The sequence below is a fragment of the Furipterus horrens genome, unplaced genomic scaffold, assembly GCF_987537825.1.
Source record: "Furipterus horrens unplaced genomic scaffold, mFurHor1.1.pri manual_scaffold_3, whole genome shotgun sequence".
In the NCBI taxonomy this organism is placed as follows: Eukaryota; Metazoa; Chordata; class Mammalia; order Chiroptera; family Furipteridae; genus Furipterus; species Furipterus horrens.
In genome coordinates this window covers 18006740-18028065 of record NW_028327173.1, presented here as the reverse complement: position 1 = coordinate 18028065, position 21326 = coordinate 18006740, and the positions used below count along the sequence as shown (strand labels likewise).

Here is a 21326-nt window from a genome sequence, read left to right as displayed (position 1 = left end):
AGCAAGTCATTTTGCCTCTCTGGTCTTTAATTTCACCATCTGTAATAAGTGTCTTAGGTCAAGTACCTTGGTAAGCAGACCCTGAGATGGAAAGTGGCACACAGGGGCTTTACCAAGGATCAATATCATAGGACGGTGAGAAGCAGGACTGAACAAGAGAAATCAGGCTGCATTGCTGGCCTCGGCTGATCCTAACGGGAGCACTAGAGCTGGGATGCTGCTTTAGAGTTGTTTCAAATGGAAGGTAAAAGGGCCCAGGCCTTGGTACCCTACTGTCCCTTCAGCTAGTCATGGGAGGCAGACTGCCTGGAGGTGGCATAACCATGAGCTAGGTAGCTCCCTTTGACACAGGGAGTTCCCAGAAAGGGGCTCAGCTGAGGTCTTTCCCAGTTGAGTAGGGGGGTGGGAAGGAATGAGAACCCCAGTCTGGGTTGCACGCCACAGCAACCATTACAGAGATATGTAGATGAGCAGTTTCCTAACTGTTCTATGGAGCCCTGGGGTTCCAAGGAGGTCCTTCAGTGGGTGGGAAACTGCCCCTCTTGGGAGTCTTTTAGTTTCTGCAAAAACCCAACATATTTCCTTGGAAGAAAAAGCTCTGCTGCTAGGTGGTAAATGCTCTTAAAGCATCTCATATTTCTGCTTTGCATGGCTGCTCACCATTAGAATTTTCACAATGAGTTGTGTAATGACCTAATGTGTGTCTCCTGCACTAGAAAATAAATGCCAAGAGGGCAGGAACCACGCCTGCTTTATTCACTGCTCTGTGTCCAGGACATTTACATATCACGTGTACGACGTCGACTGAATGAAAGCATGGCCCAGGGAAGCTGTTCAAGATGCAAATTTCTGAGCTCTACCTCCAACCACTGTTCCTCTAGGAGAGTCTAAGGTACAAAGTTTGTGAATCACGTCTTCATTCCACTTTCCCTGGGGTTGTAAAATGAGCATTTGAAACCTGCCAGAGGAGACTCACTCAGATCCTTTCAACTCACTCCCAGCAGCCCTCAATCCAAGCATGGCTTCAAACGCCAGTCAGGTAACCAGCAACCTTCTACTAACTCCAGTCTGGGTAGATGTGCCCAGGTCCCAGATTGCAGGCTGCAGAGGTCTCAAACAAATTCATTAGATCCAATCTGGGGCTAAGAGTGTTCAACTCCATGTGTGAAATGACTTGAATGTGATTTTTTAAAAAGCAGATTGAGGGCCTAGGGAGATTGGGGACGAAAGCAGTGCTCTGGAACCAGATGGACAATGGTTCAAATCCTACTTGTTGTGTGACATTGGGCAGATATCTGAATATTAAATGGATCATTAGTGTTGGGTACTAGGTACCTGAACTGTTAGGTGGTTTCCATGCATTATTAAATTCACACAACCCTCCTCTGACTCGAGGTATTAATTCCATTACATAGATAAGGCAATTGAGAAGGGAAAAGTGAAGTAACTTGCTTATAGTCAGACATTATGTGACAAAGCTGCAGTTTGAACCCAGGTCAGTCTGTTAAGTTGGTGTTCCCTAGACTCTCGCTTGAGGTTCTTTTTCTACATCTATAAAATGGGAACACCACTCCTTTCTCCCAGGGTTGTTGTAAAGGGTGAGATTAAATTTGAAAACATCTGGCAACACTCAATAATGCTACCTGGAAAAAGAAATGAAAACGTTTTGTGCCAATTTTCATGGGAAACTTGAGGCACAGTGGAACTGACCTGCCCTGCACCCGCCCGCCCCCTTGCCGCAGGGTAAGTGACTGAGTCTGGACGACCATCCAGGTTTTGTGCTCCAAGTCTGATTGACTCTTGCACATCCTCTTAAATCAGCGGTTCTCAACCTGTGGGTTGTGACCCCTTTGGGCCTCGAACGACCCTTTCACAGGGGTCGCCTAAGACCACCAGAAAACACATATATAATTACATATTGTTTTTGTGATTAATCACGATGCTTTAATTATGTTCAGTTTGTAACAATGGAAATACATCCTGCATATCAGATATTTACGATTCATAACAGTAGCAAAATTACAGTTATGAAGTAGCAACGAAAATAATTTTATGGTTGGGGGTCACCACAACATGAGGAACTGTATTAAAGGGTTGCGGCATTAGGAAGGTTGAGAATCACTGTCTTAAATGACCGTGGAAGGAAGAACAAGTGTATTGGAAACACTGCAAAAATGAAGAGGGTAGAAGGAAAAGAGGACATGAAGTCAGTCAGAGGAGGCTTCCTGGAAGAGGCCCTTTTCGTTTTATGAAAGCAAGTGGGGAAGACAGCAGAAGGCTTAACTCTTAGTTATGATGTGGTTTCCCTAAGCTTTCTAGAGTTCCTGGTACCCACAGAAGTTCGTAAGTTTGACCAAAGGAACTAGTGTAAATGACCCATGGACATGGACAATGGGGTGGGCCTTGACTGTGGGAGAAGGGGTGACTGGAGTTGAGGGGGAGCAATGGGGGGAAAAGTGGGACAACTGTAATAGAAAAACAATTTAAAAAAAAAAGAAGTTTGACCAGGGACCCTGGCCTAACTGTGGGGGAGGTCACATCTAACTCATTAGGCCTGGTTCTATCTCCTTGGTGCTAGAGATGGAAGGATGAGAAGCAGCTAAGCATACTGTAGTGGGGCACGTCCAACAGGAGGTCCCCCAGAGATTCCCAAATAGCCTTCCTCTGCCACAGGGGGAGCCCAAGCAGTGGAAAAAAGCAAGGTGAAATGCCCAGGTCTTGGGGTCAAGCAGACCCCGGTTGGAATTGTGGCTCCACCACTGACTCTGTGGTCTCGGTAATGTCACTTTACCTCTGAACCTCAATTCTCTTGCAGGGTTGCTGCAAATTCAGAGAAATGGCCTCTTAAGTGCCCAGTCAAGGACCAGGCTTAGTGAGAAAAATAACACAGCCATTATTCTTCCATAGTGCCTGACCTGCCTGCCACTAATGGGTGCTAGGCCTAGATACTGAAGGTACAGAAGTAGTTTCAATGCCAACCACTCCCAATCCTGCAGTCACTGGGCACAAGTGCCCAGTAGGTTGGGGCTAGCAGGTCAGGCCCATGATGCAATCAGAGCTTCCTGCTAACAGGTGAACCATGACCCTTAGGAAATGGAAAAACAACTCATTAACAAGGAGTACAAAACAAAACCTCGGCAAACTTTTATTTCTCATCATACAGAACTGATAGCAAAGCCAAAGACTTGTACTTGAACACTGATTATCCCTCCCCACCCACCTACAGGACATTTACAAAGTCATCATGTCCTCTCTAGAATCCAAACCCCAGGGCTGGGGCCTCTTCCCTCAAGCCCAGTTCACTGCAGGGTGGGCTTTGAGGCCTGCGGGGGTGCCAATCACTTCCCCATGCCCGCATGGGTATGAAATGTGGCCCACTGCCCAGGCTCCTCTCCTGCCCCACCCCAGAGAGTAGGATCAGAAGCAAGCAGCATCTTGGCCTTGGCCTTTCTTCAGTCACTTCCAAACTGGTCAGAGAGGAGGCACGTACTGCCTAAAGAAGGGCAAGGGAGGTCATAATTCACAGCTTGTTTGCTACAAAAAGTGCCTGGGATCAGTCCTTGGCCGCTTCTGTCTCCACACAATCCACCTAAAATTGAGGCAAGGGGACAGAAACTGAATCGTCCTTGGAAGGTAGCCAGGAGACTGACTGCAAGAGTGGGGGTCCTCAAAATCCTGGAAGATTTGCAGTTCGCTGCCAGCAGGTTGGCCTGAGAAACCCTGACGTGGACCTCAGCCCCACCCCTCAGCCTGCAACTTCAGAAAGAGAGGTCAAGGAGGTGTGGCAATGTCGCCATGGTCACTTGGCCAGTGGCAGGGTCCAAACAAGAACAATGGGGTCCCCCACCTCTCCCACTGGGCCATGTGCCACCTAGAAAGAATCAAGTTTTTGGCAAACGTCTGCAGCAAAGCCACAGGAGGCAGGAGTAGTGTGCAGGGCAGGTGCAGCTCTGGGGAGAACAGATTGCCCCGTCCTCCTCACAGCCACGGACTGTGGCTCTAGAGGTGAGCCATGAGGAGGTTTACACTTCACCCATACAGGACCAAAATACAGAGGATCTATCATCGAATACTCACTACTCTTCAAAAGGCAAAGTGACCAACATGAGCTACTCAAATTCTCTAGAGATAATCTACCTTTTTACTGTACCTGGTCTTTCCCTCCTGGGGCCTCACACCACCAGATGTGGGAGAGAAGGGTAGGGGGGCAAAGGAGGGCGAAGGAAGTGAAGTAGCATTGGGGCAATCAGGAAACAAGGGCCCTTCAGGCTGCCCGACAGAACAGGTTTTTGGGGAGCTGGATGCACAGACCGGCTGTGACCCTGACTTTCACATTGATGGGTGGATGGCAGGTGAGAGGTAATGAAAAAGGAATGAGGGTGGAGGGAAAGGAAAGCTGCGTGGAGTGTCAGTCCCTGGAGGTGTGTGCCTCTCTCCCTCAGGGGCCAGCCAGAGACCTTCCCAGTCCAGGAAGGCCACCGTACCTGTGGTGTCTGGGGCCCACCCTCAGGGCACAGAGTCCACACTCAGCCCATTTTACTTCCTGTGCCCTCTGCCTCTGGGTTTTGGGGCAGGAGAAAGGGCATGGCTCCTGGGCATCTGCTAGTCCTGTTCCAGCTCTCAGGGGCAAAGCTGAGATCCCAGAAGTCCTGTCCACTCCAGTGAGAAAACAAAGGGCGTGGCTTGAGGGCTGCACGTCACACAAAAGCCCACCCTCAGAGTGTGGTGCGTGGGTGTGGGACAGAAAGGGTTCGGTCTCTCTCCAGACACGGAAGTTCTTGCAGGGACGAGGATGCCCCAGGGTCAGCTGCTCCGGGCCCAGGTCCTGTGCGGGAGTCAGGTCATGTGGCGGGTGATGGCTCGGAGGGCGTAGAGCAGGGCGGCCTGCATGCGAGCCTCCAGGAGCAGCAAGTTCACGTGGACCTGGGGCACAGAGGGGGGCTTGTGGGCGAAGGAGGTCAGTTCTCGCCATCCCCATCCTGCCCACATTGCTACTGTCCCTGACTGCTCACCACATCCTTCCCTTTCCCAAGGCTCTCAACAGTGGGGTGCAATGACTGCTGAGCAATTTCAACATTTATCTCTACCGTGACTAATCTCTTTATCCCCCAAAGCTAAAAATAAGAGCTACCACTGAGCACCTGTTTGGGACTAGAGACTTACATTTATTTTCTCAATCTTGAAATACAGGTTGTATTTATTTCCAGTGTAAAGATAAAAAAAAGCTCAGGGAGGCAGTGACTCGCCCAAGGTCATATTGCTACTGAGTTACAGTGTAATGATTTCAACCCAGGTCCTCCTGGCTGTCACTGAGGACCGTGGGAAGCATATTCTCATCTCAGAGGTGAGTAAATGGAGTCTGAAATTACAAGTGGAGTAGGGCTTAAGTCCAGGTATCTCACTCGTAGTACAGACTGAGTCTGCAGTACCTCATTGCCTCCTGACCCCCTGAGCCCCCTCCATTGGCCAAGCTTAGCTAGTTCCACCCTGTCCCTCCCCCATGACCCATTACCCATACCTTCTCTGAGTGGCGGAAGTGCCTCCAGAAGAGGCTGTACATTCTCCGGGTGGTCTTCTCTGGGTAGCAGGCCACCGTCTTGATATAGATCTTGAGGTTCCGCTCCAGGAGCTGGTTCACCTCCCCGTAGTCATAGTCATCGTACCTAGATGAAAAGGCCCCAACAGCATCACTCACCCTTGGCTCCTAGAACTAGCTCTTCTCCCCTAGCTCCACCCTATGAAAGTAGGAACAGAAGGGGGTCTTTCCTTTCTCCCTCTCAGGCACATTACCTCAGCCTCTCTCTCTCTCCTAAGCTCCAAGGGCCCTTTTTTTGCTTCTGTAACTTGTTTCCTGAGCCTATGCAGCCCAGCTGGCCCACTTCTACTACCTCTGTAACTTTCTCTTGTAACTTGGGAAGGAAGGGAAGAAGGAAGGGAGGGAGGAAGGAAGGGAGGAAGGAAGAAAAGGCAGAAAAGGCAGAAGAGAGGAAGCAAATGGAAGCTTGGTTCCTCTTAGAAAAATAGCTGATGCCCTATATCACAGGCCAGGGACTGCATAGAGAATAAGCATGCTTTATCCGGTATTAACTATATACCACGTGAACATATACTCATGGAGTTCTCAACAACTACTATATACTACTATATACAAAACTCTTATACACAATATACTGTATTCATCAGTCTCGTTTTATAGATGAAACTGAGGTCCAGAGAAGTAAAGTCACTTGTCCTAGGTCATAGATCTGGGAATGGTATTCGAACCTAGCTCTGGCTGGCTCCAAGGTTATATTCACTACTCTACTGTCAAGGCCATGGAAGATGGGGTAGGAGGTCAGTACAAGTATCTACCCTGGAGAAGTAAGAGGGAAAGGGCAACAAGGAGTTAGTACTCATTTTACAGATAAGCAAACTGCCTGGAGAAGACAATTAACTTGTTTGAAGTCAAAAAGTAAGTTGTCATTCCCCTGTCCTGTAAGCCAGTGAGTCATCTCAAATCAGTGAGGATGGGAAAGATTGGCTGAGGACAGATTCAGCAAACAAAGGTATAGGATCAAGGATCATGCTGGAGAATGAATGAGAGCTGGGCAGGAATTAGCCTGTGCCCGGCCACCCTTGGTCTCCCCCTGGGTTAGAAACTGCCAATGACCAGCAGGATGTTAGCCAATTACGTACAGCTCAACCCACCCAGTGAAATCTGATTAACAATTAATAATACACAGAAATAGACATTTTTACCTTTTCAAAATTTGGGAGATTTTTTAAAAATAGATTTTTAAAGTTGTTCTTTTTCCTTCTCCCACGTCTGAGTATGTATGAGACTACAGTGTGATACTTCATTTTAATTGATTTTAGAGAGAGAGGAAGGGGGAGAGAGAAAAACATTGCTTTGTTGTTCCACTTATTTATGCATTCATGGTTGATTGTTTTATGTGCCCTGACCAGGGATCAAACCAGCAACCCTGGAGTATCGGGATGACACTCTAACCAAGGGAACTTTTTTTTAAAAGATTTTATTTATTAGTTTTAGAGAGAGGGGAAGGGAGGGAGAAAAAGAGGGAGAAACATCATGCGTGGTTGCTTGTCGCATGCCCCAAACTGGGGACCTGGCCCACAACCCAGGCATGTGCCCTGACTGGGAATCGAACCAGCAACCCTTTGGTTCATGAGCTGGTGCTCGATCCACTGAGCCACACCAGCCAGGGCTTTTTTTTTTATGCTTAGAATTAAACTGTTAAACAAGAAAAGCAAGAAAAAAGTCATGTGTTCACTAAAATATGCTGTTTTATTAAGTAAAATAAGTAAAATTCCTATGCAAGAAAATCTTGTTTTCATAAACTTTTATGTTTTGGTTATTTGTGTATGGAAAAAAAGACAGGAAGGAAATACTTGACAATAATAAGAGTGGGTGGTATCATAAATAGCTTTAATTTTCTTCTTTTTGTTATCTCTATTTTCTAAATTTACTAAAAATCCAGGCTGTTTCTCTTTACAAACATCAAACATATATTATATATACATATATAGATATTTTTAAATAAAATAACCATAATAATTTCAATTATACAAAGGCAACCACATAAGAAAGAAGCAACAGAGCACTGGCTGGTGTGGCTCAGTGGACTGAGTGCTGGCCAGACTGTGAACCAAAGGGTCACCAGTTTGATTGCCAGTCAGGGAACATGCCTGGGTTGCGGGCCAGGTCCCCAGTTTGGGGCGTGTGAGAGACAACCACACATTGATGTTTCTCTCCCTTTCTCCCTCCCATCCCCACTCTCTGAAAATAAATAAATAAAATCTTGAAGAAAAAAAGAAAGAAAGAAGCAACAGAGAAAAATGTCACATGATGCAGATGTGGTTACAGAGTAGTAGAATTTTGGGAAATTGTTTTTCCCTTACTCTTTGAATTCCCCACAATGTTATGAGAGTGTGATTTTTTTAAGAATAAAAAATAATAATAATTGTTCTGTGCATATCCTTAACAAGTAATCTCACATCTAGAGGACTTAGATAAGACTAGTTAATCAGTGCACACAGTGTTTGTAATAGTGAAAAATTGCAAACTATCTAAATATCCAAAAATACAAAAGTGGTTGAATCATTAATTACATACAAAACAGAACACCATGCAGTAGATTCAGTGGTTAAAAAAAACATAAAAGGTCTATCTATACTGACAAGAAAGGCAGTAGATTATTAAATAAAAAAAGCAACTTTTAGAATATACCAAGTATGACCCCATCAAATTTTTTTAAAAAGCTATTCAAAAAATCAGAAAATATTTAGGTCACAAGATGAAAATATAATTCATCACATACTCTACAGAGACAACCATTAATGAACAACAATTTGGTATACAGCCTTCCATACATTTCCATGCATGTGCACACCTTTTATTTAAAAAAAAAAAAAAAATGATGATGATGATGATGATGTTGATTCTGGATGGTGAACAGCTTTCTTTTCTCTCAATACATTTTGAACATTTTCCCATGGCACTATAAATAGACCATTATTCTAATTTTTAACAGCTGCATAGTATTTTACTGAATGGATATATCATCTAAAGTACCCTACTGATGAGAATTTATGCTGTTCTTATTTATGAGAGAAGAACTACTACTTGGAATGGAAATATGAGCATAACTTTCTCCCTCTCTCTCTCTCTCTCTCTCTCTCTCTCTGATGTATAGTTCTTTGTCTCTCTCTCTGATATATAGTTATCTCAGGGGGTGGGATTAAAGAGTTTCACTTACAAGGTTCAAACTGTTAGTGCATCTATTATCTTTCAAAATCAGCAAAGAAATAAATTTGCTGTGATAAACAGTATAGGCAGGAAGAAAGGAAAAGAGAAAAAAGAAACAACTGTGAGTGCAGACTGAGGACTTGAAGTGCATGTGCACTCTGGATGAGGGGACATGTACTCACCTGATGCCAAAGACACAGTGGATGTAGTTCCAGATGGCCCTGCGGAGCATGGAGGTGTCCACTCCACTGTGCATGGCCATGGTGTTGTAGGTGAGGCTGTAGGCTGCCTGGAACTTCTCATCCAGCAGCTGCCCACCTTCGGGGTAGAGCCGCTGGATCAGCGAGTATCCATGGTCTTCCCAGGTATAATCCTGAGAAACATGGGAAGGGGTGAAGAAGTGGAATCTCTGGGGCCCAGGAGGGACTCCATTCTCTGCAGCACACCTCCTCACCCTATTGCTTGGTTGGGCCTGAGAAGCTGAGAGGGATGCAGACAGGTCCCTTCATGATCTAGGATCTCCCACCACCCTCATGGAATCTTAACCCTTTGAGTGTCAATGTCATTGTGAGTGACGCTGACAGATTTTCCTAGAAGTGCCAGCATCGCTCCCAGAGACTTTTTTTTCGATGGCTATAAATGTAAATAACAATGGAATAATTCCTATTTTACGTTTTGTTCTCTTTTTTTTGTACCTCAGGTTATATATTGATATAATTTTTTCTCATGTTGATCCAAATTTCAAATTATGCATGGCGCTCAAAGGGTTGAGGGAGAGGTGCCCAGCTCTAACCACTCAAAGCATCTACCCCCCACATTGTTTGTAAATCCAGAGCAAAGCCAAGATTTGTGGGGAAAGCTCACCTGGGCACGGAAAGTGGGGGGCGCCTGAGCCCCTCGCCGGGTGAAGTCCTCATATCCGAAAGTGGGGTCTTCTACAAAGCATAGCATGTCTGGGTGTGGAGAGGGCTCCAGAATGTCAGCTGAGGACATCAGAAAGAGGTCACAGTGAGGCCGGCCAAGGCATGGAGCACAGAGGCCTCCACTCCTGACTGATCATCACTATGGGGCCAGGCGATGCAGAACAGAAGGCCAGAGAAAGCCCTTTGCTAAGTGAGTGGAACCAGACCTCCAGCTGGAGCCAGGCCTGGGGGAGGAGGTGAGCCAGGCCCATGGCCCTGGGATGAGACCCCCAGTAAGAATAATAGCAACCGTTACAGTAGCAGTTATTTATGCAACTGCTTACCCTGGGCCAGGCTCTGTGCTAAGAGCTTTGCTTTTCTTGTTCCATTTACCCTACACATCAATTTTTCATGTGGGAGGAAACCGAGGCCCTGAGGCAGGAAGTGATTTAACAGTGGTCACACTCCCAGAAAGGATTACAGGGCAGATTCAAAACTGGGCCTGACCCCAAAATACAACAGATGCAGTGCATGGAGGTGCCTATTCCTCAGCAGAGATGAAAAGATGGAGGGCAGCCCCTAGAATGTGGACATCTATGATCCAGTACCTGAGGGGGTCACCAGCAGGCTCTCTGACTTCTCCAGCTCAAAGCGGCTCTCCATTTCCTCCTGGGTCGCTCCCTCGTCCCGCAACAGGCTCTCCTGAAGCTGCCTCATGCGTTCCATCAGAGCCTCCACGTCTCGGGCGGCCTCGAAGCCCTGGAGGAGGGAATCAGTGATGACCATCTCCTCCTCCCCTCCCTCGGCTGCCCCACATCTTCCCCAAATGCCAGGCCTTTATGGGCAGCTCACATGGTCTGTGCTCCCCCAAGTGAAGTTTAAGAAGCTATAGAATAAACATGTCTTTTCTGAGCATCAACTATCCTCGCAGGTAAGGGATTTTTAAAGTACCTATATTTTCATATTAAAACAAACAAGGCCATCTTATAGAATAAGAGGCAAACTTTGTATTTTAAAAGTGCTAAAAACCAGGAGACTTCAAGTCTCTGGAGCTACACGTTGAGAAGTCAGTCGCATGGTTATTTATGTAATCCTCAAATCCCACGATGAAGTAGTGGTCTTTATCCTCAATTATAGATGAGGAAATGGAACTTCAAAGTCAAGTAACTTTTCTAAGGCTTCTCACTGTGAGACAGGACGACAGGCCATGCCTGCCTGCTTCCTCTCCCACCAAGCCCTGGGCCAGTGACTTACCCCAGAATTGTTCAATGAGTCCCTGCTGGGGGGGCTGCTTTGCTCGCTTGGGGGTGAAGGTGCCTGGGGAGCTGGGCTGCCCTCTGGGTCCCCCTCAGGGAGGATGCCACAGCCAAACACAAAGGAGGCCAGTGAGTGACAGTGGGTGAGCAGGACCAGGGCCTGGATGAGCTCGGCCAGAGACCAGCTATGCTCGCCTGTCTTCAGCAAAGCCTGGAGAGGAAAGAAGGCCAGACTTGCTCAGTGTTTGCCCCTGGGCTGCCTGCTAGGCCCCAGCCCAGCCCCTGTGGTACCTCAGGGTCCTGCCTCTTTGCCCACCGCACCTGGATATGCTCCTTGGTGAGAAGCCATGGCCGGTGTGCCAGCAACTTGTTGATCTCGTTAAGCTTGCGCAGCTTCTCAGGGGCACGGTGGAGGCCAAGCAGCCACTCAGGGTCACCGCCAGTCTGCAGAAACTCAGCCATGTGGGAGCCCACCAAGTAGGAACACTGGTGGCGGGCGGCAGCCTGTGGAGGTAGGTGGACAGAGCTGAGGTCACGCTATTCTTTCTGTGCCCTGTGCTCAGGGTGAGGACCCCACGAAGGGTGATATCATAGGCCTCGCTGTCGTCTGAGACAGGAAATTTTGCTCTAACCCCGGCTCCCCCACTGGTTTGCTGTCCTACCTCGGGCAGGTCATCTATTCCTTTATGCCTCAGTTTCCCAAGCTGTAGAGCAGGCACTAAAGATGCCTCTCTTCAAAATCTAAAATTCTATGGTCAGATAAAGACAGAGCTTTCCTCTGCTTCTCCTCACATATGAAATTGGTTCAGGGAGTCCTCAGCAAAGAGACCTGCAGACTGAACCCCCCACAATGTGGCCACCTCTGTGAATAGTCTGGCTCAAGACAGGCTCACCATGATGGCAATGTAGTGGCGCCAGGAGCTGGCCAGGGGCCCATCTGTGTGCAGCAGCAGGGAGTGCAGGCGCCAGAATCTGATAAGGTAGTCAGGATGCAAGCCCATCACCACTGCCAGGTTGTCCACCCGCCCAGAGGACATCAGTGCCTCCAGGCCCAGGTTCTGCTCTGGGCTCTCAGCTCCCTCTTGAAGGACCTGCCGCACAAGGGTGAGAAGATGGGTTCCCCACCCGCCTTTCCCACCAAGAGACTGCAGTGGGATTATAATATGCACCCTGACCAAGGATCAAACCTACAACTTTTTGGTGCATGGATTTAAGTTCCAACCAACTAAGCCACCTGGGTGGGGCACCACTCCTCTTTTATAATAAAGGAAAGAAACAGGATTTGGCCCTGCCCAGTATGGCTCAGTTGGTTGGAGTGTTGCCCCATACACCAAAAGGTTGCAGGTTCGATTCCCAGTCAGGGCACATACCTAGGTGCAGATTTGATTCCTAGTCATGTTCATAAGGGAGGCAACCAATTGATGTTTTTCTCTCTCTTCCTTCCTCTCTCTCTAAAATCAATAAACATATCCTCAGGTGAGGATTAAAAAATATCAAGAAATCAAAAAATAAATAAAAGAGAAGTGGTTATTTCTAAATGAAAAATGAAAACACAAGGACAATACTTGAGCTTAAAATTCTGGGCTACAGACATGAATAATCAGCGGGTGGTTTTTTTACTTTCTATTTACAAAGGGAGGAGGGAACTGGGGGGCTTAAACATTTGTTAACAGCTCATTACCTACTTGGCCTACACGTTTAGGAGAGAAAAGAGAACAAGGAAACAAAATATGTCTTTGTTCATTGAAGGCCAAAGAAAAAGAAGAAAACTATTTTAAAATTTTTTCTGTGTCTGTACTTTGCAGGCATCCCTACCCCCACACCAACCCCACACTGGAATTTCAGCTCTCTGATGGCAAGGATTTCTGTCTGTCTTGTTCTCTGCTGTATCCCCAGCGCCTAGAACAGTGCCTGACACAGATGAATCTTTCAAAAGATAACTGTTAAATGAATGAATGATCTGACTCAGTAAATGAAAGAGGTCTCTGTCATATTAAGTGGAAAAAAAAATACACACAATAAAAAACCCCAATAACTTCCCCCAAAAAACATGCTGTAAACTATGACATTGGTTCTGTATGAAAGAAAGTCCAGGAAACAATGATTACCTGGGCGCAGGGCGGGTGGGGGGCAGGGGGGGAAGGATCGGGGGAAGAGGTGGAATTACAAGAGACTACAGTTTTCTGAAACACTGGACAATTTTAAAATAATGAACACATACTTTTGATGCAAAAAAAAAAAATTTTTTTTTTTTTAAATGGAGACACAGTCAAGGATGAGAAGATAAACACAGATAGTTCTGTCTTCTTGAGGAAAAGCAGGCCTGGTCTGGGAATCAAGTTTGTTCATTACCTAGCTGTGTCGTTGTCACTTTATCTCTTTGAGCCTGTTTCTTCCCTTAAAAACGGGGTTGGGTTTGCCTGCTTCACAGATTTGTTTTGTGGATTAAATATGTCAGGAACTTGAAGGGGTAGTTTCAAAACTGCTATTTCAAGAGACAGGAAAAGACCCTAACCCACCCATATGTCCATTCTTCCCAGGGACCAATAACTCCTAACCCCTTCCAAGCTTACCTCCTCCACTGGGATGAAGGCGCTAGGCCCTCGAGGGCCTCCCCGAGCCCGCCTCTCCCTCTGCTCCTAGAGGAAACAACATCATGGTTAGTTGGAGGTAAAAGGGAGGACTAAAAGGATAGTTCTCTCTCCAGTTTCCTCCTCCTACCCGAGGGGCCACACTGAGGTTTAATACCCTCTTTCTGGTGCAATCTGCACAGAGGAGTCAGGTGGGAGATATACACCTGTTTGGTGGGTGGAGAGGGTAAACAAGAGAGAGAGCTCATACCACAGGCTTAGTTCTTCAGAAACTGGGCGGGGGGACCAGTATTGGAGGAAGGGTCTGGGGAAGGGAAATATACAGCTACCATGCTGTGCATACCCAGGAGACCACTTTCTTGGCAGCCCTGGAGAATCCATATAAGAACCTTCCTCCCTGACATCCTGAAGCCAAGTTGCCAAGTACCCTGGATTCCTATGACGCAGCTGAGTCTCTCTCAAATTGTTGGTCCTTCACCCCGCCTGCCATCACCGCATCAGAAACCACTGCCATCTCTTTTCTGGACTATCAGCCACAGCCTCACCAATGGCCTCCCTGCCCTATCCCACCATCCTCTAGGAACTTAACAAAACAAATGAATAAATACCCTCTGCCCCCCACTCCACTTCTAAGACTAGGAGCAGATTTATTGAGTACATGACCCCGGTGGTTTCTAAGGAGGGCAAACTTTCTGCAGCCAGAGTAAACTTTCTTAAGCGCAAAGCTGATCAACTGGCTTAAAACCCTACCTCTACCTCCCATAGCCTTTGAGATAAATTAGAGGGACTCAGGCCCACCACCTTCCCACTCCTTTTACAGAGCATTTACAGTCTTCCAGGGTCTGGGGAACTTCTTTCAGACCCTCACCTGTGACCCCACAAATCCCAGTGCTTTGCTTCTGAAAACATTGTCTTCTAATTGTCTGAATTAGAACTCCCAACTACCAGATCACATTTTGCAGAGCAGGGCCAGGCCATTCACACTGGCCTATGAATGAAGAACATAGAGAAAGCAGAGAGGCATCCAGGGAACCAGGGCAGGGCGTCCACGGCTGACAGTAGCAGCTATTCTGACATGCACGTACTGGGGCCTGTTTGGAAACCACCGATTACATACTCACAAAATCTGCTCCTACAGCTAGAGGTGAGGTTCACGAAGGAAGTTTTTACTTATCTGTTTTGATAACTGGGAAGAGGGTTCTCAGCATTGGCCTTAGAGGTACCCAAAACAGAGTTATACCCTCACTGGACAGAAATAATGTTCCCCTAATCCTCCCCATCTCACTAAAATCCAGACGTACTACCAATGGACCCAGGTGTCCAGGAACTAAATATTGTAACTGAACCTTCATTCTCAGATGGCCAAAAGCCCCCCCTGAGGGAGGCAGAGGACTGGGGCTGTGAAAGGGGACAAAGGAAAAGAACAATAGGATCTGGAAGTCCTAGGTGTGAGTAACAACTCTGCCACTAACTTGCTGTGTGACTCAGAAAGTAACCTCAACGCTCTGAACCTTACCCCTGGACAAAGAAGGCAGCTGGGCTGATTGCTCAGGCCTCTGTCAGCCCACACTTCTAGGAGCTACCAGGCCAGCTCATTCAAGTCCAGCATAGAAACCACCAGAAGCCCCAAGCATTCACGCTTTAGCTTCCCTCCTCCCTCACCGAAGAGAAAAAGCCTAACAGCTCCATGTGGGAGATAAGAACTGCTGACTCTACCAAAAAAGGCCTCGCCCTCAGGGGATGTGAGGACAGAGAAAACTACAGCCAGGTGGGGTGGGGAAGGACAGGGTGGAACTGGGGTTTGGGGGTTGGGAGGACCAGAAGGGCCCACGCGGTGTTAGCAAGGTATAGGGAACAGCCTTGGGTGTCCCTTCTCACTCTAAAATCTGTCTCACCTGCTATCAAGGGAAGGATCACCTGTGGGTCTTTAAGTGATAAGTCTGGATCCACCAACATTTCAGCCCTGATGATAAGATAACAGAGTACACTGAAAGATAGGGGCTCTTGACAACCACCGCTGCCTGGGCTCAGAGAATATCTCCACCACCATCTGCTACCTCTGTGAGCCTCAGTTTCCTCACCCAATAATGGGGCTAAAATAGTACCTACTTTCACTGGGTAGTCATAAGGATTTAATCAGATAACGCCCTGACCTCAGTACATCTATCACAGCAAGCACTTAATACAAGTCAGCTATCACTAACCCCAATGTTGTTGCAAACAATGGCTTCTCAACCCCAGCAGTCCTTTAGAATCCCTTTGAAAGCTTTTTAAAAAACACCAATGCCAAGGTCCCATCTCTAGCAATTCTAATTTAATTGGGGGGTGGGAGCAGAGCATAAGTTATAGCCAGGGTGCATAAGGCATTGTGCTTAGTGCTTTCCGGGTGGAACCCAAATTAATCTGTTCATTCGACGAATGTTTTTGATGACCGCATTTCAGGCAACAACAGTACAGGAGTAAAAAGACAAAGTCTCAGCCTTCACAGAATTTACAGTCTAATAGAGAAAGACAAACAAGTGATGAACAGGAATTTAAATCAGATTATAACAAGTAAGTGAAATAAAGCAATGAGAGAGTTTATGATGGGATGGGGGTGTGTACAATTTTGTGGTCTGAGTAAAGAGGGAAAGCCACTAACTTTTGAGTTTATATCTAACATTAAATATCTAAATGAGTTTATTAGGCAGCAGGGCCTATAAAGATGTAGGGGACCAGCATTCCAGCCAGAGCATAGAAACTGCAAAGCTTTAAAGGCAAGACCAAATAGATTCAAATCCAGCGCTCCAATACCCTGAATGCTTGCCCAACACTGATACCCAGAACTTCACGGGAAGCAGACAGGGCAGTGTCCCAAATGCCAAGTGATGTTGCCTCCAAATCAGTGCTCCCCTATTCCCTGGGATAAGAAGTCAATAATAATAATGGTACATAACTACTGTGATTATCACTGGCTAAACACTTATCTCACATGCACTTTAAGGCAGGAATGACATACCAGAGTTCCTATTTAACAGATGAGGAAGAAGGCTTAGAGAGATCAAGTCATTTCTGGTCACTGAGCCAGGAAGAAGGGAGCAGAGTTGGGATACAAACCAAGTTTCTGCAACCACAGAAACTATTCCTATTCTTTAAACTTCCCAAGGTCTCAATAGCCCCAAGGCTTTGCAGTTGGGGTTCACCAGGATTGAGGAGCTCCTTCTGCCTGCCCGCATCCCCGGAAATCCACTGCCCCCAATCACAGAACCTGTCACTCTGTGTTGTTTCTTACCTTGAGAGTGGCACACTGGAACTAATTCCCTGTTGTTAACCCCAGTGTCTAGCTCAGCACAGTCCAACAGAACTTTCTGCAATGATGGAATACTCTTTATCCAATAAAGATGGTAGCCCTAGCCACGGTGGCTGAGCATTTGAAATGTCACTAGTGTAACTAAAAAACTGATTTTTAATTTTTAAAAAAATTATCAGAATTTTAATAGCCACATATGGCTAACTAAGGACTACCTTATTGGACAGTGCAGTTTCAGCACACCTGATAAAGGCAAGATCCCCATACCCAATTTACAGAAAAAAAAATTAGAAAACTGAGGGGGCAGGTGACCTACCCAAGGTAATACAGCTAGTATGGGCAGAGGGAAGACCAAATGTGACAGTTCTTATAACTGCAACTGAGGGGTCCTATTGGGCAGCAGGAGTGCTATTCAGATAGCCCTCTGGGTGGCCACTCAACAGGGAAGGCTTCAGGCAAGTTGTAAAAAGAAGATAATCACCTCAGAGCTTAGTGCCTGGTTCCTAATTTAAGCACTTGCTAATGTTAACTGATATTAGCTCAGGCACTTTTATACAGTTGCCACCTAATCTTCATCAGTTTTGGGGTGGGGGTGGGGGGTCTCTACTTTGCACTAAAGGAAAGATTAAGGTTCCAAAGGTTAAGTACCACATGACAAGGGGCCAATCTGAGATTTGAACTCGGCTCAGTCTAGCTTCCAAGGGTTCTGTCCCCCACCCACACCAGGCTCTTAGAATGGCTCCGGTTTTATTCCTGGTGTCCTACTCACAGCCTGCAACACCCAGCACTCAGCTACAGACACCTGTGAAGTCACTCTGCCAGCTGGGAAAAGGCAGAGACTACCTCACACCCATCCTGTGAGCAGCTGTGGTGTGTTGCACTCAGATACCTGCCTGGGCTTACACCTGAGAGAGACAGAGAGCGCAAGCAGCCTATGACCAGCCTTGGGGGAGGGGTGTGTGAGTGGTGCCACAAACTCACCATGGGCTGGGCACTAGGCTAAGTGCTTTACACATCTGATCTGGCCAATTTCTCAAAACCATGTGGAGGGAAAGAGATTGTATTATCCCTTCTTCAGAGACAGCTCACTGAGGCTCAGTGAGTCCTGTTCTAGACAGGCACAGCTCAGATCTGACATCAAAGCCTGCAGAGTTCACAAGGGTCAGCTAAGTCAACAGAGGCAAATAGTTACAAGCACTTATTAGGTGCTAAGAACAGTGTTGGGATGTGACCTATAGAATGTTTCTAGTCCAGCAAGGGAGACAGACGAGAAATGCCTGATTATACAATTGTTACATTATAATTATAATTAGAATAAAAGCTCATACAAAGGAGGAGGGGGACTGGAAGAGGGTATGCAGAAGGGACCTATCTGATAGGGGAGGAAAGGCTTCCCTGAGGAAATGATGTTTGAGAAAGTGATTCTAGAACCTAGTAGGTCTCTGAAAACATACTACCAATACTAGAGTAAAGTGTCTGAAGGTCCAGACCCCTTGAAAGGGTGTGTGATGAAGTGATGGGAGTTGAAGGGACTGTACAGGTGGGTCTTCCCTTGGTCCTTGGGCTACCAGGCTTTGTAAGTTCAGCACCCTGCCATTTTCTAAGGAATCCACTTAAAGCAGACATCTTCTCAAGGTCCTCTTTTCTTGAAAGAGAATATATAGAAAGGGTTCAGACATCACCTACTTTCCACCCTGCAGACATGTGCCTTCCAGCTAAAGGACACTCCCTCAGAGCTTGCCCAGACCATTTCCCAAGCACCATCCCAGAGAGAAATGGACCAACTCCACCTCAGGCAGGAGGGGCAGGTTCAGGCACACCCTTAAGGCACTCTGAGGCAAAGAGAAAGGTGTGATGGTCACATTCTAATAAAAGCTAGCATGTTTGACACAGATACTATGTTCCAGGCACTGTGTTTTGGCCTTTGCTTATATTCTGTCAATTTTCCCAACAATCCCTCAGAAGTACTGCTATCAACTCTCCATGGAAGGAAGGTACAAGTGATCACATCACTTTGCCAAGGTCACACAGCAAGTGAGTGGGAGGGCTAATACATGAACCTGGAGCTCTGCCCTGGTACTCTTGATATTTTTTTTTTTTTAAGATTTTTATTTTTATTCATTTTAGAGACAGGAGAGGGAGGAAGAGAGAGAGAGAAAGAAACCTGTCCTGCAACCCAGGCATATGCCCTGACCAGGAATCGAACCAGCAACCTTCTGATTGGCAGGCCAGCAGTCAATCCACTGAGCCACAACACCAGCCAGAGACACCCAGGTGCTCTTAATAAATAATATTACAACAAGTCCTTAAACAACATAGTTTCATTCAACACTGTTTCTATCAGTCTATGATAAGACTGGTTTCCTTATGCATCATTTTGCTTAAAGTCACAGAACCTATAGACAATGTTAAGTGAGGACTTACTGTATTTCCTTTTTTTTTCCCACAAAGAAGGAAATAAGACTTAGAGTAGAGTGACTTGGTCAAAGTCACACAGCTGAGAATTGGGAGAAGCAGGTTTTGTTCCTTCACGTGGGGACCCTAAACCATGGTGAAGAAGGGTAAATGAGCTAACAGAAAACCCAGGACACAAACCATCCATTGGTGGAGGTAGGACGTCCCTAGAAACCATACTGCCCAAAGAATCCCAGTGATTTTCCCAGGGTCACCATTTAGGACTAGCCATTGCCTGACTCCCAACTCCAGTAATACAGTTGCCACACTCTCCAGGTCTGGGAACTAAAGAAACAAGCAAAACTCCCTGTAGGGCCAAGTTCATTTGGAAATCCTAGACGCCTAGGCCAAAAATTGAGCTACTCTGTGGGGTTATTGAAGCAAGCTTCTCCAACGTGCCTCCTAGACCTCAATTATGTCATCCTGTAAAATGGCACTATAGTATAGTTCATATTTTGCTAGTTTAGTCCTGAGAACTCAGAGAAAAGGCAAAACCCGAGGCTGGCATGTAATAGGTGCTTTATAAATAGTAAGATGTTCATTATCGATGGTGGTGGAGATGGGATGGGGGTGGGGGGAAGGCAAATTGCCAGATTAGGCCCAGCCTTGTTCCTAGTCTCACTGCAAAGGGAGCCCCTGCGAAACAAACTTCTGAGACCTCAGACCACATGTAGGGAACAGCCTAATCCGCGCCTGGTTCTGGAGCGGTGGCCTGGGTTTTCGCCCTCTCCCCAGAGCTTTGGCCGCCGCCGATGCGTACCCGGCAGCCAGCCAAAGCCCGGAAGCACCGGCACCCCTTTTCCAAATCGGGGTGCAGATGGGGCTGGAGGACGAGGTCAACCTTCGTTGCCCAGTCCCAGGTGCCTCATTCCCCGCGCTGGGGGACGGAGCGGGGATGTATCCTACCTAGGAAGAGTCGTCTGCCCGCCAGCCCCATACCATAGGAAGGGAATCTGCGGAAGGGGGCGGAGAGGAGGAGTGGTTGGGCCGCCGCGGCCGGGATTTGCCTGGACTTGACGACTCTCTTCACCAGAGCCCAAACGTAAGGAAACCTCAAGACTCTCCTCTCATTGGCCAGGAGTCCGAAGGAGCAGGAGGGCTTCACAGCCCCGGCGGGGAGGGAGGGGGGAGGACGAGGGGAGGGGGCGGAGAGGGCCGAGGCTGCCAGTTGATGCAACCCCACTCCAGGTTTACGCGCTCCACTCCCCTCCCAGAGCCAGAGCCGGGGCCGGGGCCAGGGGTGGGGGTTGGGGTGGGAGTGGCGGCGCACCGACTCAGCTCAGGCTAGCCCGAAGCTCGGACGCGGCTCCGGGTTCAACGTAAAAGTGGCGTGGCTCGGCCGCTGCTTACCTCTCCGGCCCCAGGGCCGCCACCGCCGCCTCGGGAGAATGGCAGGTAGCCCTTAAGCTCCGCACGGCATTCAGAGTCCGCAACGATCATGGTGTGGGCCAGGACCCAGCCGCGGCTTGCCGACGACCCGTGCACCGGAGGGTGTTGTGGACGGACGCACGCAGGAAACCGGGACTGGGGGCCGCTGGGGAGGTTCTAGAACCCCGGGCTATCTCTCAGGGTTCCAGAACGCCCCGAAAGCCCGGAATCCGGGAACGACCGCTGCCTCGCTGGACTCTCCTGTTGTCCGGCTTCTGGAGCCGCGAATGGCCTCGGAAGCCTGGGATTGGCCGCGGCGCACGGGTTTTCACGGCCCGGAGTGCCTCTGAAGTCCGCAGTGGCAAGGGCAGCTCGCGGACCCAGCGCTCCTCAGCATCCCCGCCGCGGAACTGCCAGCGCTCGCCGAGGTCTGACACCCGCAGCACCGCTCAGCTCGCTGCGGTCCCCAGCGGAGGGCGGGGACACAAAAGCCCCTCACCACAGCCAATCAGATGTCTGTTTCCTGGGGAGGCGGGGCGACACCCCCTCAGGAGCCGACTGCTTAGCCAATCCACACCGAGAAGCGCCCGGGAACTCTGGGAGCTGTAGTCAGCTCCCGACGAATGCTGCAAACTTTTGCAAAAGGATTTTGTCATATTGTTGGCAATACCGGACGAGAGTGACAGCCCCGAGAGTCATTACAGCTGCGTGATGAAACGG

General features: G+C 47.9%; 1 protein-coding gene across 1 annotated transcript; it reads right to left on the bottom strand.

Moving 5' to 3' along the window:
* Nucleotides 1-3976: 3976 nt before the first annotated feature.
* Nucleotides 3977-21082, bottom strand: SESN2 (sestrin 2). The gene is made up of 10 exons (XM_090268914.1): nt 20589-21082; nt 13478-13543; nt 11798-11995; nt 11226-11408; nt 10903-11115; nt 10257-10407; nt 9611-9729; nt 8929-9119; nt 5519-5663; nt 3977-4923 (listed from the first exon to the last, which is right to left on the bottom strand). The coding sequence occupies exons 1-10, from the start codon at nt 20676-20678 to the stop codon at nt 4837-4839; spliced, it is 1443 nt and encodes a 480-aa protein (XP_090125040.1). The 5' UTR covers nt 20679-21082; the 3' UTR covers nt 3977-4836.
* Between the last annotated feature and the right edge of the window lie 244 nt (nt 21083-21326).